The 19,091-nt window shown below is 36.5% G+C and overlaps 1 protein-coding gene across 6 annotated transcripts in view; it reads right to left on the reverse strand.

Annotated features, from left to right (window-relative positions):
• The window catches only part of Wrn (WRN RecQ like helicase), a 179,887-nt gene that overhangs the window by 113,158 nt on the left and 47,638 nt on the right, over positions 1 to 19,091 (reverse strand). For 5 of the 6 annotated variants that reach the window (XM_045158707.1, XM_045158706.1, XM_045158704.1 and 2 more), the window contains exons 7-15: positions 18,446 to 18,515; positions 15,891 to 16,005; positions 13,757 to 14,165; positions 11,725 to 11,805; positions 10,190 to 10,328; positions 6,327 to 6,402; positions 4,560 to 4,627; positions 4,195 to 4,303; positions 2,349 to 2,417 (exon numbers count right to left, since the gene is read on the reverse strand). In XM_045158707.1, the coding sequence (XP_045014642.1) occupies positions 2,349 to 2,417; positions 4,195 to 4,303; positions 4,560 to 4,627; positions 6,327 to 6,402; positions 10,190 to 10,328; positions 11,725 to 11,805; positions 13,757 to 14,165; positions 15,891 to 16,005; positions 18,446 to 18,515 (1,136 nt within the window). The remainder of the gene's footprint in view (positions 1 to 2,348; positions 2,418 to 4,194; positions 4,304 to 4,559; positions 4,628 to 6,326; positions 6,403 to 10,189; positions 10,329 to 11,724; positions 11,806 to 13,756; positions 14,166 to 15,890; positions 16,006 to 18,445; positions 18,516 to 19,091) is intronic. The other variant, XM_045158705.1, reaches the window with a different exon arrangement.

Consider the following 19,091-nt stretch of genomic DNA (forward strand, 5'->3'; position numbering starts at 1 on the left):
AATTCACTGGTCTTACCATGTGCCCCACCACCCTGAAGCAGCTGGCTTGATAGAACGGTGGAATGGCCTTTTGAAGAAACAGCTACAGCGCCAACTGGGTGGCAACAGCTTGGAAGTTTTCCAGGACTGTGAGTAGCCTAGCTGGAGGGGCGGAATTGGAATGCCACAGACTTGTTGCTGGTTAGAAGTAACGGACTTGAAGATTTGTCACTGGTTGGAGTTGCTGGACTTGAAGCTACAGAGTTTGATATTTGCCCTAGTTGTTTTAAATCTTGTATTGGTTGAATGTTTCTTTGCTATGCCTAATGCCATCTTTTGCAGTGTGAATATTTATTCTGTGCCATTATGGGTTTTTTGAGGTTATTTTTTGGTATTATGGCTCAGTTAAAAGATCTTGGACTATGGGGATGTATGAACATCATTGGAATTGATAAAAACTATGGGGACTTTTAAAGTTAGATGAACACATTGTATTTTACATCATGTATGGATATCAGTTTATGGGGGCCAGGGGCGGAATGTGGTGGTTTGATTCAGATGTCCCCCATAAACTTAGGTGTTCTGAATGCTAGGTTCCCAGCTGATGGATATTTGGGAATTAATGCCTCCTGGAGGGAGTGTATTGTTGGGGGCCGGCTTATGGGTATTAAAGCCAGTTTTCCCTTGCCAATGTTTGGCACACTCTCCTGTTGCTGTAGTCCACCTTATGTTGGCCAGGGGGTGATGTCCACCCTCTGCTCATGCCATTGTTTTCCCCTGCCATCATGAAGCTTCCCCTTGAGACTGTAAGCCAAAATAAAACTCTTTTTCCCAGAAGCTGCTCTTGGTTAGGTGATTTCTACCAGCAATGCAAACCAGACTGCAACAGTACCATAACTGTTATCACTACGGCCATGCCTCATTCTCCGGCCAAATAGACCCTGCCTCCCCTCCCCAAAAGGTACCAAGGGCCAAAGATTGTGGGAAAAAGACATCCCACAGAAGGAGTCGGGTCTCTACTCCCCCAGTTGGTTAATGCCCACCGCTGCATAGCGGGCCTCCCCCTCTTTTTTTATAAAAGAAGGGAGGAGATGTTGGGAGCTATGAATCAAACCTTGGCCATGTTAACAGAAAGCACCATAGAGCAAGTTAAATTTCTACTTCCTCACCTAGTATTCAACTACCAGGGGATTGTACTCTTGGCTGAATACTCCCCCATTCTGCCGGTAGCTGATGAAGAAACAAAGGCATTGCAGCCCACCGCTGAATAGCAGGCCTCCCCCTCTTTTGTATAAAAGAAGAGAGGAGATGTCAGGACCCAAAGAGCAAAAGCCTCTCCATTTTGCCTGGACCTGCTCATAAGCTGACTCATTATTCAGAAAGCTGGTCCATCCAGCTTTCTGTTAGGTTCTTCTGGAACATCAGTCAGCAGGCTGCTTACAGAATCTTATCTTTTGCAAAAGGGCAGTTTATGGTCAGGATGTGAAGCCTGGTGCAGTCAGGATGTTAAGCCATTGAGGCAAGATTAGATGAACACCTAATTACATCCCCTCTAGGTTTCCTGACAGTTCCAAAGCCCTAAATCACGTCAGCCAGCTTATTCCCCCATTTTTCTTCCCCTATATAACCACTGTGCAAAAAATAAAGACTCTGAGGCCTTGACAAACATTTAGCATGGTCTCCTTCTTGTGTCTGTTTGCCTTTTCTCATTCAGGTTAACTTCCTTGTTCCTTGTTCAAACTTGTCCTTGTTCAACTCCCCGCTGGCTGGGACAAGAACAGAGGATGTTTCTATCCTAAAGACAGACTGGCAAGACGTGTTCAGGAACATTTTACATGACAATAATATCACCTTAAGATAGAGGTTTGGTTCACATATTTCTATGCAATTCTCAAAATGCAGTAAATAAAATGATGTATGTGAATATGCTTATACTAAAACATATGTTTGTATATATCTGAAATTATATTCTCAGGAGTCATGTCATGATAGGATTGACAGAATAAGAGACCTAGGTTCCAGGCCCTGTTCAGGTATAAGTTTATTCAGTGACTTTAGACCAATTATTTGTCTCCATGCTTTAGTTTCTGCACTTTGCACTTCGTAAAATGAGACAAATCTTAGCCTTTTCAAAGTTCTCTTCTAAAACCATAATTTTATATTTCTATAACTACAATGGTAATTTTATAGCTAAAATAGTAAATGTCTTTAAATCTGAAAGATATAATAGTACTATAATGTATAGGATGTACTAAAATAATAAATAACATTTTAAAATATGGACATTTTTCTCATGTATTTAACATATTTTATGTACAATATTCTCTAATTGTAGATATCCCACCATTTAAAGGAAAAAACATACTCACGATTTAATGTCTCCTAGAATATTTTTTGATTGTGCTGATCCAAGAAAACAGGCTGCAATGTTGGACATTCTATAAGAATAAAAATATATAATCTAGGAACACTATTCTTAAGTGAGAGAGAATAATAAATATAATAATAATCCTGGAGCTGGAGAGATGGCTTAGCGGTTAAGCGCTTGCCTGTGAAGCCTAAGGATCCCAGTTCAAGGCTCGATTCCCCAGGACCCACGTTAGCCAGATGCAGAAGGGGACGCACGCATCTGGAGTTCGTTTGCAGTGGCTGGAAGCCCTGGCGCGCCCATTCCCTTTCTATCTGTCTCTTTCTTTACCTCTCTCTCTGTCACTCTCAAATAAAGAAATAAACATGACAAAAAATATTTTTAAAAAAAGAAATAATAATAATAATCCTTTTCTTTCCAACCTTTTCTTTTTTATATATATTTTTTTATCTCAGCAACTTGATAAATTCCTTCAGGAGCCATATGAAAAGGCAAATCTTTAAATCAAGTCTTTCAAAATGGTGAAGGCTAAGGTTGAAGAAGTTTTTCTTAAAGTACAAAAAAATAGATTTAGGTTGGATAGATAGCTCAGTCAATGAAATATCCACATAAAAATGCCAGGAATGGTGGCACATGCCTGTAACACCAGCACTAGAAAGGCAAACACAGGAGGATGCCTAGGGCTCACTGGCCAGCTGGTCTAGGCTAAGTGGGGAGCTCCAGGCCACCAGCAAACTCTGTCCAAGAAAAGGTAGATACTGTTCCTGATGGATGATACCTGATGATGATACCCAGGCTTCTTCTCTGGTCTCCACACACATGCACATACATGTGCACATACACTTATATTCACATGTGTTCCTGAACACACACACACATAAAAATAAAATTCTACATACATACTTCATAGCAAGCTAAGCACAGGTAACGAAAAAAAAAATCATGTAACTGACATTAAAGCAATAATTATTTTTTAGACAATTTTATCTCATATCCTTGAATTCCAGATAACTCAAGAGAGGATATAAGCCCTTTTATTAATATTTCACTTATTATTAATAAATACAGCCAGATATGGTGGTGCATTCCTATAATCCCAGCACTTGAAGGCTGAGGCAAGAGTATAGTTTGGCACTATCTTATACTATATACTGAGAACTAACCTTAAAAAAAAAAGGAGGCTAGGAAGATAGCTCAATGGTTTAAGTAGGAGAACCTGGGAGGGTTAACACTCCCCAAGTTTGATTCCCCAGAACCCATGTAAAAAGATGGGTATGGCTACATATTGATAACCCCAGTCCATGTGGTGGGAGCTACTGGGTAGATACCAGAGAATCACTGAAATTTGCCAAATGAAAAAACTGTACCAGTGGGATAAAGGAGGGATCCCATCTCAAGGAAGTACCTAGATGAGTAAAAGACAAGGGTATTCAAAGTTCTCCTTTGGCCTCTGAATACACATGCACAGTACACATGCATCTGCACACACACACGCATGCATGTACCACACATAATATCCCATACCACACATACTGTATGTGAACACACACACACAAATACGAACACACACACACACGTACCACTTCTAAGAATGCACTACTGTGAATTTCATTTTAACATAAGTGATATATCAGAAGTTTCATTCATAGAACAAAAATAAATAAAGATGGCAACTGGACATAGTGATACATGAATGTAATCCAAAGACTTGGGAGCCTAAGACAGAAGGACTATTAGCTCAAGGTCAGCCTAGACTACACAGCAAGACCTTATCTCTAAACAAAAAATAAATAAATAAAACACACAAAAAAAGAAAATAAATGATATGGCAAAGAAAACATACTTACTCAAGCTGGAGTACTTGGTCCTCCATCAAAGAAATCAGAGGTGAAATAACAATGCCAATTTTGCCTTCATAAACAGGTGGATACTGGAAGCACAAACTCTTCCCATAGCCTTGAAATGAAAATAATACATTCACAGAAACTAATACTTTATTTTTTTTTTCTTATTGTACTTATATAGCTGAGTGACTTTTACCAACATGCCACTTTCCTCAAACAAAATCTTACAAAATTTAAATATGCACTCACTGGTCACTCTCTTCTATATTTTATACCATTTGTATTTTGTGTTTAGTGAACAATCCACCATCTTAAAACTTCTAAGTTTTACTTTTTAGTGTGAAAACATTTACTTAAGTATAACTTACCAGTTGCCATGACAACAACATTATCTCTTCTTTCTTCCAATACAGAATAAATAACTTTCCACTGAACCCTAGAAGGGAAAAGGCAAAAACATTTTCTTTGTTTTGTTAATAAAAACTTCAATGAAATTCCAGGTCAGCCTGGACCGGAGTGAGACCCTACCTCGAAAAACCAAAAAAAAAAAAAACTTCAATGAACAAATTAAAACCTATTTAATGTTACCCTCTAATAAAATTTCTTCTATACTTTTGAGTATCCTGTATCAAATGAACATATCTGAGCGCTATAAAATAAAGAACACCATTTCATCAATGTCCAAAGGCTGAATGATGTAAAATAAATGCCAAGCTTCATAATAAATCCCTAAAGAATCAATGTTTTAGAATAAATAAATATTCCAGGTTTGAAATGATGAAACTTTGTAATATTCTGTATTTTCATAAAGATTTAAACTTATCCAGCTGGTATACATAAAATATGCACATTTAAGGTTTATACATTTATGTGTATACAAATTTTACATTAAAAGACTATTTAACTCTAGTTAATGTTTATAAGGCTGAAGTACTTACAGAAAAGTGCAATGATATCCACAGTTGATCGTGGGGTGAATTTTAAATTTTTGAAGGAGTAATGAATGGACAGAGATAGACAGATGAATAGATGTGTGATAAATCAAGCATGGTAAAATGCTAATAGTATAATTCAAGTGGTGGGTATGTAGGCATACACAGTAAAACATAATCTTTTTAACTTTACTACATTTTAGAAAGTCTTAATGTAAAACCAAGGGGAGGAAAAAAAAAAGCCATTAAAACCATGTGAGTTTCTACTATATTGACCATCTATTCTTATCTCTGTTGTTTACAAAGGACATTGAGTTTATCAAAATTTACTGATATGTATGTACTTCTAGGTGGACTCATCTGTATGTAGTATATATTTGAATAAAAAAATTTAAGACTGAAAGACAGAAAGAAATGTTTCAATGGATGCACTTTTAAATACTCAAAACCAGAAAAACCTAGTTTATAATGTATTTCATACTAATTTTATTCAAATTTACTTGTTCCTTATCTAATTTTTATTCACTTCATTCTACAGTAATACATGTGACTGTTAGATGTAAATACATTGAATACATTAAAATAGGTAAAATTACATCTGTTCTTCTAACCATCATGTTACAAATCTATCTCATTGGCATGCTTTGGGAAATAGTCTGCACAAAATAGGCACACAAATGCTTTTTTGTGAAAAATAAATCAACATTGTATGAAAATTCACCTTTACAAAACTAGGTTCTAAATAGAATCACCCAATTAAAATTGTTTCTTGCTTATTACATTTTTAGAATTTTTTGGGGGGGTGAGTGCAGGGAGGAGACTGAGAGACAGAGGGGAGGAGAGATAGGCCAGGACCTCAGCCATTGCAATCAAACTCCAGACGCTTGTGCCACCTAATGGGCATGTGGGACCTTGCACTTGCCTCATTTTTGTGCATCTTGCTAACATGGAATCTAAAGGGTAAAACATGGGTCCTTAGGCTTCGCAAGAAATCACCTTTAACCGCTAAGCCATCTCTCCAGACCAGAAATAAACTTTATATAATTACTACTTCAAAATTTTGGGAACATATAAGACACACAGTGTGGGGTGTATGACTATAGTGAAGTTTTTCTGCGACTGTTAAGTGAGCAGATTTGTTTCCTTTCTGCCTTTGTGAAGAAAATACTAATATGCAAATTAATTAGCTGAGTTCATACTCACGGTTTAAAATTGTAATGGCCAAAGTAGGTCTTGAGGCAAATAACTTGGTTTGCATTGGGTTCTGGCAACAATCGGTCTTAAAACAAAATAAAACAAGACATTTAGGTTCAAACAGAAATGGACTAGATTAGAAGAGGAAAAAGTTTATTTCACTGGATTCATATAAAGAATATAGTGATAGAAAGCAGTGGTAAGTTCAGTTCTAATCAAATTTGGTCTTCAAGTGTCAGTCATGATTCCAGGCAAACGCTGATTACCACGGATAGGAATTTTGCTGTTTCACACTTTACCAACAGCATTTCAAAATCAGAGACTTGTAAGATCCAATAACTAGAATGAATATGTAAAAATAAGAATATAATAAAACTGAGTGTGGTGGCACATGCCTTTAATCCAAGAACTTGTAAGACTGAGGTAGGAGGATCACTGTGAGTTCAAGGCCAGTCTGAGACTACATAGTAAATTACAGGTCAGCCTGGGCTACAGTGATACCATACCTCAAAAAAAAAAAAAAAAGTCCATTAGAAATATAACATAATCAACTGTCAATTAATGGCATTTGGAGATAATTTTGCATCACAAATAAAGTATACAAACAAAATTCTTCATTTTAGTTGTTTAAAATTATTAAAAATTAAAATTAAGTTATCTAAATTTAATACCTACATCAATATAGTTATCTAATCTAAGTTAGTTCAGCAAACTTAGGGTGTTGACAAACTATTACATTGTTTCTAGTTTTTGCTTACCATGAATAGTGCTACTAAGAACACCTTTGTATATGAAGTGTGCGTGTGTGTGTGTGTGTGTGTGTGTGTGTGTGTTTGGGCACACATATGCCCTGGTGTGGTGGTTTGATTCAGGTGTCCCCCATAAACTTAGGTGTTCTGAATGCTAGCTCCCCAGCTGATGGATATTTGGGAATTAATGCCTCCTGGAGGGAGTGTATTGTTGGGGGGCGGGCTTATGGGTATTAAAGCCAGTTTCCCCATGCCAGTGTTTGGCACACCCTCCTGTTGCTGTGGTCCATCTTAGGTTGGCCAGGGGGTGATGTCCACCCTCTGCTCATGCCATCGTTTTCCCCTGCCATCGTGGAGCTTCCCCTCGAGCCTGTAAGCCAAATAAACCTCTTTTTCCCAGAAGCTGCTCTTGGTTGGGTGATTTCTACCAGCAATGCGAATCGGACTGCAACAGGAAAGTGGTACCGAGGAGTGGGATTGCTGCTAGACACCTGACTGTGTGGCTTCGGCCTTGTGGAGCTGATTTTCAAGAGGAATGTGGGAGGATTTGAAACCTTGGCCTAAGAGATGCCTTGCAGTGCTGTAAGTACAGCTTGATGGACTACTCTGGTCTGAGCTGAAAGACCTGAAGGCAGTAAGAACTATGGACTGTGAGGTTTGGCTTATGAGGGCGAGAAAGAGCTTTGCTTGGACTGGGCTAGCAGTTTGTGTGAGAAGCTTGCTCTTATGCCCATGTCCTGAGAAATTGTGCAGGGTTGCTTTGCGTAGAAATGAACTGGTGTGAGCAGAGGGATATGGCACAGAAAGGAACATCTTTGGGTGAACTGCTGCCCGTTCAGCTGCAACTGAGAGATTACAACCTTTGAGACTGGGCTAGCTGACCTGCGCTGGGGCAACAAGAATGTCAACTCTTTTGAAGGGGTCTGAGTGCTCAAGGAGTGTCCTGTTCTTCAAAGTCTGCTTTAATCCCCCCTGGATTAACAAATTGGCACCCTACCTGGTATTGTGCAGTATAAGAAATGCTGGAAAGAGGGTCATTGAGTTTGCAACATGGTCTTGTGTTTTGGAAATGGCCATGGGCAGTGTGAAGCGGGTTTGCTGGTTGCCTGCCTAGAGACCCCATGGGGCCATGAGGATGAACCGTGGCTTGCAGTGGAGACCCAGTGGAGATGCCGGGACCATGAGATGGCTGCCGAGGAGCTGCCGGCCCCGATGAAGTTTTCCAGGACTGTGAGTAGCCTAGCTGGAGGGGCGGAATTGGAATGCCGGAGACTTGTTGCTGGTTAGAATTATCGGACTTGGAGATTTGTCACTGGCTAGAGTTGCTGGACTTGAAGCTACAGAGTTTGATGTTTGCCCTGGTTGTTTTAAATCTTGTATTGGTTGAATGTTTCTTTGCTATGCCCAATACCATCTATTGCAGTGTGAATATTTATTCTGTGCCATTCTGGGTTTTTTGAGGTTATTTTTTGGTATTAAGGCTCAGTTAAGAGATCTTCGACTATGGGGATGTATGAACATCGTTGGAATTGAAAAAAACTATGGGGACTTTTAAAATGAGAGGAATGCATTGTATCATGTATGGATATCAGTTTATGGGGGCCAGTGGCGGAATGTGGTGGTTTGATTCAGGTGTCCCCCATAAACTTAGGTGTTCTGAATGCTAGCTCCCCAGCTGATGGATATTTGGGAATTAATGCCTCCTAGAGGGAGTGTATTGTTGGGGGGCGGGCTTATGGGTATTAAAGCCAGTTTCCCCATGCCAGTGTTTGGCACACCCTCCTGTTGCTGTGGTCCATCTTCTGTTGGCCAGGGGGTGATGTCCACCCTCTGCTCATGCCATCGTTTTCCCCTGCCATCGTGGAGCTTCCCCTTGAGCCTGTAAGCCAAATAAACCTCTTTTTCCCAGAAGCTGCTCTTGGTTGGGTGATTTCTACCAGCAATGCGAATCGGACTGCAACACCTGGCATGCATGTGGAGATCAGAAGACCTCTGGGGTTCCAGTCCTTGCTTTCCACCTTGTATGAAGTGGAGTATCTCTTTCTGTTTGCCACTGTGAAATCAGAACTAGCTGGCTCACAAGCTTCAGGATTCTCCTGCTTCCACCCCCCACTGTATTAACCAAAATTCTAATTGCATACTACAAAGTAGTTATGTTAGCTCTACCCAAGTGACCATCACTATCCATCCTTAAGTTGAAAGGTCTATGAGTGTCCAATAAAGGGCAAAAGAAAATTCAAGATAAGTTATCATTACATAAGTAAAACTTATTAAAATGCTTATCTTTAGCAATTCTAAGAGAAAATCAAACAGATTTGGACAAATCATGCCTGTACTTAATAGAAGAAAGCAAAAAGAAAAACATTTTATCAACATAGTAATATATACTTTCCACCCCTAAAATATTTTGAGACTTCTACATAGGGATGTCATAGAGTAAGTGCTCTCTTTTTGGAAAAGACTACAATTTGTCATAATAAATATGATTATTTACACTTAAATTATAAGAAGTTTACTTAATATATTATTTCCTATAGAAAAGCTCTTTGATATTTTTCTTGTTTAGATAATAATGTCCTCAGGAACAGACCTTATACATCTATGTTATTTCAATGGTCTTCAATAGAAGTAAATCAGTAAGTTATTTTATTACATTCACTAAAAGCAAAACAAAATGTACGAAGATGGAGAAATGGCTCAGTGGTACATGCACTTGCTTGCAAAGCCTGAAGACCATGGTACAATTTGCTGCATAAAGCAAGATGTCCAAAGAGGCACATGTGTCTGGAATTTGTCTGCAGTAGTGAGAGGCCCTGGAACATCCATATTCATTCTCTCTTGCAAAAACAAAAAAAAAAAAAAAAAGTATTTAAAAAATATGTACTTTGGGGATGAAAGGTTTCATATCATCATGCTCACTGAATGATACAATACTTATTTTTATAAATAGTAAGGTTATTCTATATAGACACAAGAGCAGTAAGGAATTTAATGTCAAGTTTATAGAAACTAATAAATAGTTATTTCTGCCACAAATTCCCTAACCTCCACAACATGTAAAATTTGGGCCCTAAATTAAAGTCATTGGAAAGTAAAGTGTTTCAAGCATATTTCTATGCTTACGCTCATTTTCTTCTTCCTCTGCGATGACTTCATTTTTATCTTCATCTTCTTCCTCAGTAGGAAGACTCTGATTTCTTTCCATTTCTAAGTATTTAGAATATATTGGTTCTACAGTTCCATTGCTTAGGTCTTCTAAAGACTAAAAGTTTAAAAGAAATTTTAAAAGCCAACCACTGACAATATCGTACGTATCTTTTCCAAAAAACACAAAAGGAGTATTTTTAACAGAACCCACAGTTTTGTTCAAAGCTGGCAGATATGCAGGCAATACCACAAAAGAACATGTATGCTCCTCTAGAAATGTGAGCTTAAGAATAGTTTCCAAGGCACAAGGCCAAAGATGGAATACTTCCAACATAAACAAGGTTCATTAATAGCATATAATGAACTGCACTGGGGAAATATAACATGAATTTTGAATTTGGATGATCTAAAACACTTTTTTCATGAATGAATTTCAATGTTTTTAATTCCCAAGTGGTTAAGTGGAGATTTTAATTTTATATTCATAATAGTTTCTTTATGTCACACTTTAATCACCTTCTTCTTGATTAAAGACCAGACTTTACTTATAAGCAAGCAATCAATATGCTTTTGAAATTTTCAAAACAATAAAAAACAAGATTCAAAGAATTTTAGGAAAAAATAGTATATATATGAAATAAAGTTGTTTTTATTTTGGATTTATATCTGATTTCTGTCCCCTAAATGAAGATTATATATCTCAAAAATTTATTAGGATATTTCAAAACTGTTTCATCTATGCAAGTTTTTACTGAGGGGTGGCATAGACCACTTTATAAATCACAGTTCTTGGTTTTTTGTTTTTTGTTTTAAGTAAACCTTCCATTTACTCATCTCAGCCCTAGAAAATGATTCTATTTCTTTAAATCTGCAAACATATTCAGATAGCATTTTTAAAGCAGGATTCTCCAGTGCAAACACCAAGGCTGCCTTCTAAGAGATCTAATATGTATGTCTGTAGAAGTCCACAAGCATCCTCTTGAACAGACTCATCAGAGGAATGACTAAGCAATACAGCTGTGATTCAGCTCATATTTACTAAATACTTAACAGAACACCAGATTCTATTACCAAGCTCTATGTAAGACCTTAAATAATAACTTTCAATTAGTTTCAAAGAAGCTAAGAAACTCACATATTCTCTATCTCATACTATTTTCAACTTTGATAATAAAACACAATAAACTTCAACCAAAGAATGGAGAATAATGAATTTATAAAAACAAAACTTAACAAAAGCAATGCTTAAGAGCTTATTCACTATTCAAATAACATGGAACAATAAAGAGAGAAAACAAGGAACATGAATCTAAAGTTAATTTAAAAATCAGGATATTATAGCTAAAACACTATTCATGGACTATGAAAGGAAATATGAACTGGAAAATATTGTCATTAATATTAAAGAATTGCTTTCCATTCATTGTTGGGAGACTTAGCTTACCTATTTTACTTAATTATATGGTCTTCAGAAGGAACTTGAAAGAACTTTCTGATCATTTCAAACATACCTTAAGCATCTCCATTTCTAAATCTTCATCACTTTCAATTAGACAGGATGAATCCTTTTCATTATCCCTGGGAGATGCATTCTTTAAAAAAAAAGGTATTACAAATATTAATTTCCTGTATAATTAATTTTATACCCTTCTTTCCACAAAGCAAAGCTTCTGTTCACCAGATATTGTCTTCATTTTTAACAGGTAAATATATGATGTGTATGTATGTTTATGGGTACATAAAAGGGAAAGGAGAAAAATGATTTTAAAAGAAAGGGCAAATATTGCTAGGCAAATTAGGTAAACAGATATGAAACAAAATCTGCACTTTAAATGAGAGCACAAAATAAAAAATTAAACTGTGGTTAAGTAATATCATACTGTCTCATTCTGTAAGTACAAGAACCTCTTCTCAATGTTGACAATTTTGTACAAAGCCAAGAATAATGTTATTTACATCCATTCATTTTTTAAAACATTGTAAAAGGCTAATATACAATCATTGTAATATCTTTAAATATCTCAATGTTTTACCAGGAACATCTACATGCATTTGAAAAAGTGCAAGATATATTGTTCACTCAGTCCACTGGTGAAATTGGGATGTGAATAATCTTTATAATCACTCAGCAATCCCAAGGAAGCCAGTGGAATGGGGATCCTCACACAAGAAGTTCGAGAAGAAATGTAGAAAAAAATCCAAAAGGCTGAATATTTAATATGGAAGTGGGAAAAGGAAATATTTCTTTAATTAACATGCTAAGGTAAAGCTAAGAAGATTTTGAAATGAGTTCTTTTTTTTCAAACTAAGAGAGAAATGTTGTTACTTTTACAATGGGGCCTTAAATGTATAAAAGAAATAATGCTAATATTACACACTAAAATGGCAATAAATGGTACAGGTGATGTCAGTCAAATCATGATCATAATTATGTTACATAAAATGTATCACTGTAAAGTGCATATCTAATAAGAAATTTTTACAGAATTAAAGTAATGCAGATATCACCAAAAGGAAATGTGATTCACAAATGGTTGGAATGGGAACATTTTAAAAACAATTTCAAAACAAAATACATTGACATTCTCAGCAGAAATGGTGGCTAAAATAGAATTTATTTAATACTGAGACTTTCATTTCCAATAGATAAATGAGTAAGTAAACAATCTTATTTATTACTTTCAAAAATCTAAAAATTAATACTAAAAGACAAAAATAAAATCCAGAGACTATCAGCATCTTAATTTGAAAGCTAATAAAAATTATAAAATTTAGAAAAAATATTGTTTGAACTCTCCAAATGACAGTAAAAACTACTACAGAGTAAAAAAGTCTGGTGTTTATTAAAAACCCTCAAAAAAAAAAAAAAAACCGGGCTGGAGAGATGGCTTAGCGGTTAAGCGCTTGCCTATGAAGCCTAAGGACCCCGGTTCGAGGCTCGGTTCCCCAGGTCCCACGTTAGCCAGATGCACAAGGGGGTGCACGCGTCTGGAGTTCGTTTGCAGAGGCTGGAAGCCCTGGCGCGCCCATTCTCTCTCTCTCCCTCTATCTGTCTTTCTCTCTGTGTCTGTCACTCTCAAATAAATAAATAAATTAAAAAAAAAAAACCCTCTTGCCCAAGAGAAAAGTTTCTATTTGAAGAACCTATCTATAAAAATTGAGTGTAGAAGAGTATTGCAGTAAAGAGTTCACCAAAAAGCCGTTTTCTATTATGTAAAAACCTTAGGAAATAGAAAGGTAAAAAATTCCACAAATGTCTGTTGATACTATAAAATCTTCCTCATCAATACTGTTGATTATATTAAGCTAAGAAATTAAACTAGGGCACACAGCTAAAGGTTGTCCACTGGCTGTCTCTGTAAATAAAGCTTCAGTGGATCACAGAATGCACATCTGCTTACATCTGCCTATGGCTGCTTTTACAACACAAGAGGTCTGAATAGTTGCAAGAGACTACATCTCACACAGCTTAAAATATTGACTCTGCCCTTTGCAGAACAGTCAGCCAACCACTAATGAATAAAGAGTGTCTTTATTTAGTACCTGAGCAGATTGAGAAGGAACATCACTTAAAGTTCTTTCTTCAGCCTGTTGCTCTAAAATTTGGAGTTCATATTCTGAAATGTTTAATGTCATCCAAGAAGATTTGTCTACGTTTTCTTGCAACATATTATATTTTATTTCTTCTTCAAATTCATCTTCTTGTTTCACTTTATTCCTAAGTGCCTCAACTTCATTATGTTTAAGTGAATTGTATGTCTCTTCTTTTGCTTGAGTAAAAACATTAGGTTCTCCCACTTGTTTCTGTTGTTCTCTAGCATTAGTTGAATCCTCTACTAATAAATTAATATTACTGCTAGGCTTCAGTTTAGTCTTGATGTTTGTAGGACCAAATATCATCTTCCTCAGTGTATACAGGTTTTCTGAAATATTCTTCAATATTATAGAAACACTAAAAAAGTTTGAAGAAAACGTATTCAACTTAAATAGCATTCTACTATAAAAACAAGTTTTAATACTTTTTTATTTAATAAAAGCTTTCTAAAATGAATTCTACTTAGAAGACCATTGGATTAAACCTGTTCATTTCCTAGTGCCTGTAGATGCTTATGGCTGGCAGCCTACTCTCCAGCAGTTAGATACTTTTGATTACAGCACTTGATGCATGCTTGCTGAGAGTCAATAGCATTTGGTCCCAAACTTGTTATGCCTTTTCCTGTTTTCCTTGATAATCAATTTAATCAAATATGAAGCACATCAATAGTACTATTTTATCCAATTCTGGACAGAATACATTTCTAACAAATATCTAAAAAAAAAAAAAAACCTGTTTATACTGCATTTTTCAGTCACAGTATTTTCTACCCCAAGTAAGTGCTTCATATTTCTACAAAGTACTTTTACCCCCAAATTATATTATTACAATTGCAAGTGTTCACATTTTAAGAACATCTCTGCTTTTATGCTTTTAGAAGAGATCTAACAAAGAAGTCACTTAGCAAGTAATAAGCAAAGAAAGATCTGGTTTAGAAAGAGTTGGTTATACAACACCTGGAATCCAAAGGCCCATTAATTTATATAGAATATCTGATCCAACCATCTCAAATTATGCAATTTTAAACGTCTAAATTTTGAATGCCTTTTTCTTTTTTTTTTTTTTTTTTTTTTTTTTGGTTTTTCCAGGTAGGGTCTCACTCTAGCCCAGGCTGACCTGGAATTCACTATGGAGTCTCAGGGTGGCCTCAAACTCATGGCAATCCTCCTACCTCTGCCTCCTGAGTGCTGGGATTAAAGGCGTGTACCACCACGCCTGGCTCTGAATGCATTTTTCTAATATTCTACTAACTAGCAATCCTCCTACCTCTGCCTCCCAAGTGCTAGAATTAAAGACATGAACCACCATGCCTGGTGAGATTCTTAACAACAACAATAACAACAACAAAAAAAAGAGCTTAGCCTAAACGTTGTTTTTACTTACAAATTTCAAGTGATCAAACTACAAATATAAATATGCTCACAAACAGAAGGACAGCCTTGTACCCTAAATGTCTTCCTTAACATATACTTGTTTTGCTTTAACAACAAAAAATAACTTGAAAAATAATGAGGCTGGGAAGATGGCTCAGCAGTTAAATGCTCTTGCTTGCAAAGCCTGCCAACCAGGGTTCAATTCCTGAGCCACCCATATAAGCCAGACACCATAAGTGGCACAAGTGTCTGATGTTCTTGCAGTGGTAAGAGACCCTGGCACATTCATATGCAAACAAACAAATAAAATAATAATTGTTTAAAAATAAGTCTTGCCAGGTGTTGTGGCCCACGCCTTTAATGCCAGCACTTAGGAGGCAGAGGGAGGTGTATCGCCATGAGTTTGAGGCCACCCTGAGACTAGATAGTGAATTCCAGGTCAGCCTGGGCTAGAGTGAGACCCTACCTCAAAAAACCAAAGGGAAAAAAAAAAAGGGTTTTCATGAAACATCCTACAAAGCCAACAGAAAGCCTTAGATTGTTCAGATGTACTATGTAATAACTGGAAAGCTACATTTCAAGTTTATATATCAGTTATCAGTTTATGAGACCTTATATTATATTAAAGCAAGTTTCTGAGTCTACCCTAATGAAGAATTAATTCTTCATACGCAGGAATAACAGTATTAATAAAAACAATAAATTTAACCTCTGTGGATCTTCCAATGTTTTACATGCATCAGGAAAATATTGAGCTAGATTCATCGCTTCTTCAGAGACTGACATCAACTGCCTCCTCATTTCACCAGGTAATGTTTCCTCTGCTAGAAAAAGAATCAAAATTAACTTTCAACTAAAGTAGAGATTTTACTTAATCACTTCACAAAATCAGATGGTGGGGGGTAGGGGGAGAAGATGATGGCTCAGCAGGTAAAGGCATTTGCCTATAAAAGCCTGCTAGCCTGGGATTCAACTATCAAACTACCCATATAATCCAGATGCAAAATAAAAATAAGTTACACAAGCAGCTTGCATTTGGTTACAGTGGCAAGAGGCCCTGATACACCCATACATACACACACACACACACACACACACACACATTTAAATATCTTAAATAGTTTTAGGGGTCATAGTTTCAGTCTCCTTTATTAAAAAGATTTCAACAAAAAAAAAAAAACCTTACTGAATGCCCAACTCACTTCAGCTACTTCCATACCAAATTTTTGCTATTTGTGAATTTTAAAATCCAAATTCTCCCTCTCTCTCTCTAATAAATAGTTTATGTATTTATTTATTTGAGAGAGAGAATTGGGTGCAGCAGGGCCACTAGCCACTGCAAACAAACTCCAGACGCATGTGCCACCTTGTGCATCTGGCTTACGTGGATCCTGGGGAATAGGACCTGGGTCCTTAGTCTTTGAAGATAAGCACCTTGAATTCTAAGCCATCTCACCAGCCCCAAGCTTCTTCCTGTATATGGCAGGGACTACTAGGGAGACTCAAAATTGCCTAAGTACTGAGACTAAGGCCCTGCTGAGTGCTCAGTACTGAGACATCTTTCCAGCGTTTTCCAAAAACACCAAAGCGACCACAGAAGGTTGCAAACAATGGCCATGTTGCCAAATCTAATATAGATTCTCAGTTTCTCAAACTTATAGTGAAATTTAAAACAACATCCTGCTACTTCAAACCTGTTCTCTTGGCTTTCTGCATGTGAAATTACCTATTTTTTTTCATACCTATGTCAACTCCTGTAAGGTCCCCTCCTCCACACAAACATTAGACAGTAAGAGTTTCTTAGGACTCTTAGTACCAATTTATCTCAAACTGTCCACTGAATGAAAACCTAAACGCCTCCAGGCCACCTCCCTTTACTTACGAGAGGTTTTCTCCTTTAACAGACCTCATTCCCAAATCCTATTCTTCCCCACCCATGTTTTTCATCCCCGTCATTTATGTCAAACAAAACACAGGAATGATTGTTGGCATATGCTTCCCATCATCACTCCAAATCTGCTGACTCTGCATCTCTATTAAATGCATTTTGAAGTTACCCACTTCTGCCCACCACCTACACAAATAGCCAATTCAAGTAATTATTTCCTTTCACTTGTCTATGGTTAAAGTATTCCAACAGGTCTTCCCAATGTGACTCTTGCCCTCCTAAAATCCATTTTGTACTTTACAGTTCAAGGTTGGTTGGTTTGTTGTTTTAAATATAATGCACTTCATTCTTGTGGTTAAATCTCTCAATTGCTTTTAAAAGGAAATGCAAACTTCAGAACATAACCTATCTTCTTTCCTTCTTTTGTTTCTTATATGTTGCTTACCCTGCCATACTAACCAGTTCCTTTCCATATCTCTTACCTCTGGAACTCTGCACATGCTATTTCATGTGCCAATACTTTCCCCTTATACTTCCACTACCATGTGCCAGCTCTTATTTCAGGTCTTGCCTTAAAGATCACTATCTCTATGAGATATTTTCAAATACCAGTGACATGCACCATGTCATCACTAAAATAGTTTCAGATTTCAGAGCATTTCAAATTATGCATTAGGAATGCTCAACAAATGTAACAATTCATTTCAGTGTAGGTGCTTGAACATTTCCCCCCCTAGTGCATACAACTATTCCATGAGGTATTATGCTATTATATATATTCCAGATTTGGGAAACCAGACATTAGCCAGGTTACATGTCTGGGATGTTACCATTAGTCTATGGAACACACAACAAAGTCATGCTTATCCACTTTAGTGCTCAATTTCTTCTGTAATCACTACCATACCAAAATATTTGACAAGAGCACTGAAGTTGAAGGATGAAAACTAGCAGAAAAAATTTAGCAATTTAAACTAGAACACTATAAAGCATCATATATATGTGTATATACGTAGAGAGAGAGAGAACATGCAAGTGAGAGCGCATTGTCAATATTTATAGCAGGAATGTGGGAGTTTCAGCATGGGGAAAAGATGAATGGCTCACTAATGTTATCAAAGACTCTAAATGCCAATACTAGAAGCCTAAAATAGTAATTTCAAACAATTTAAGTCCTGATTTCACATAACAAAGAAGGTATCTAAAACTCTAATCTTTGATTCTGATGGATTTTACTTTATTGTCAACATTATGCAGACATTTAACAAGTTGTAATAATAAATATCTTATAAGAATGTGAATATTATATTTTTGGAAACAAATCTCATAAAACAGCAAATTTATATTTTATCTTATACTTTTAGATCATAACATACCTTTATCTATAGCAAATGTTTTCTCAGTAGCACTCAACATTTCTAATTTTTGATAAATGATTAGACCAGCCTATAGAAAAACAGAAAAATAAAGACCAAGTTAAAGATAAAATACATAAAAATGTATGTCACATTCCTAGAAAAATCTGAGTCCCCAAACACACAACAACAAACAGATGACAACCTACTGTGTTACACAAAGATCTATGTCTTCATGTAATCACCCAGGTATACAAATTAAAAATGTATTCATGTAATGCAACATAATACAAACTAGTAAGAAAAATCTGTTTTTCTCTCAGATTCCATTTCTTTATATTTCATAAAATTAGCTGAGAATGATAGCTGGTATACAAACTTCCTCCTCCTAGGTATTGTTGTTAATAGAAACATTCAAATTATACTGGCTTTTCAAGAAAATAATAATATAGCCTATAATCCCAGCACTCAGGAGATAAAGGCAGGAAAATCAAGGCCAGTCTCAGCTACCAAGTGAGTCCAAGGCCAGCCTGGGCTATGTAACACCCTGTCATACACAGACACACACACACACCAAAAAGAACTTCTCTAGCTTCAAGTTTTGTTTATCAAACCATTACCCTGGGGCTGGGGAGACTGAGGAGGTGGCTCAGTAAATAAAAGTGCT

This window comes from Jaculus jaculus, chromosome 9, assembly GCF_020740685.1.
Source record: "Jaculus jaculus isolate mJacJac1 chromosome 9, mJacJac1.mat.Y.cur, whole genome shotgun sequence".
NCBI classification, from domain to species: Eukaryota; Metazoa; Chordata; class Mammalia; order Rodentia; family Dipodidae; genus Jaculus; species Jaculus jaculus.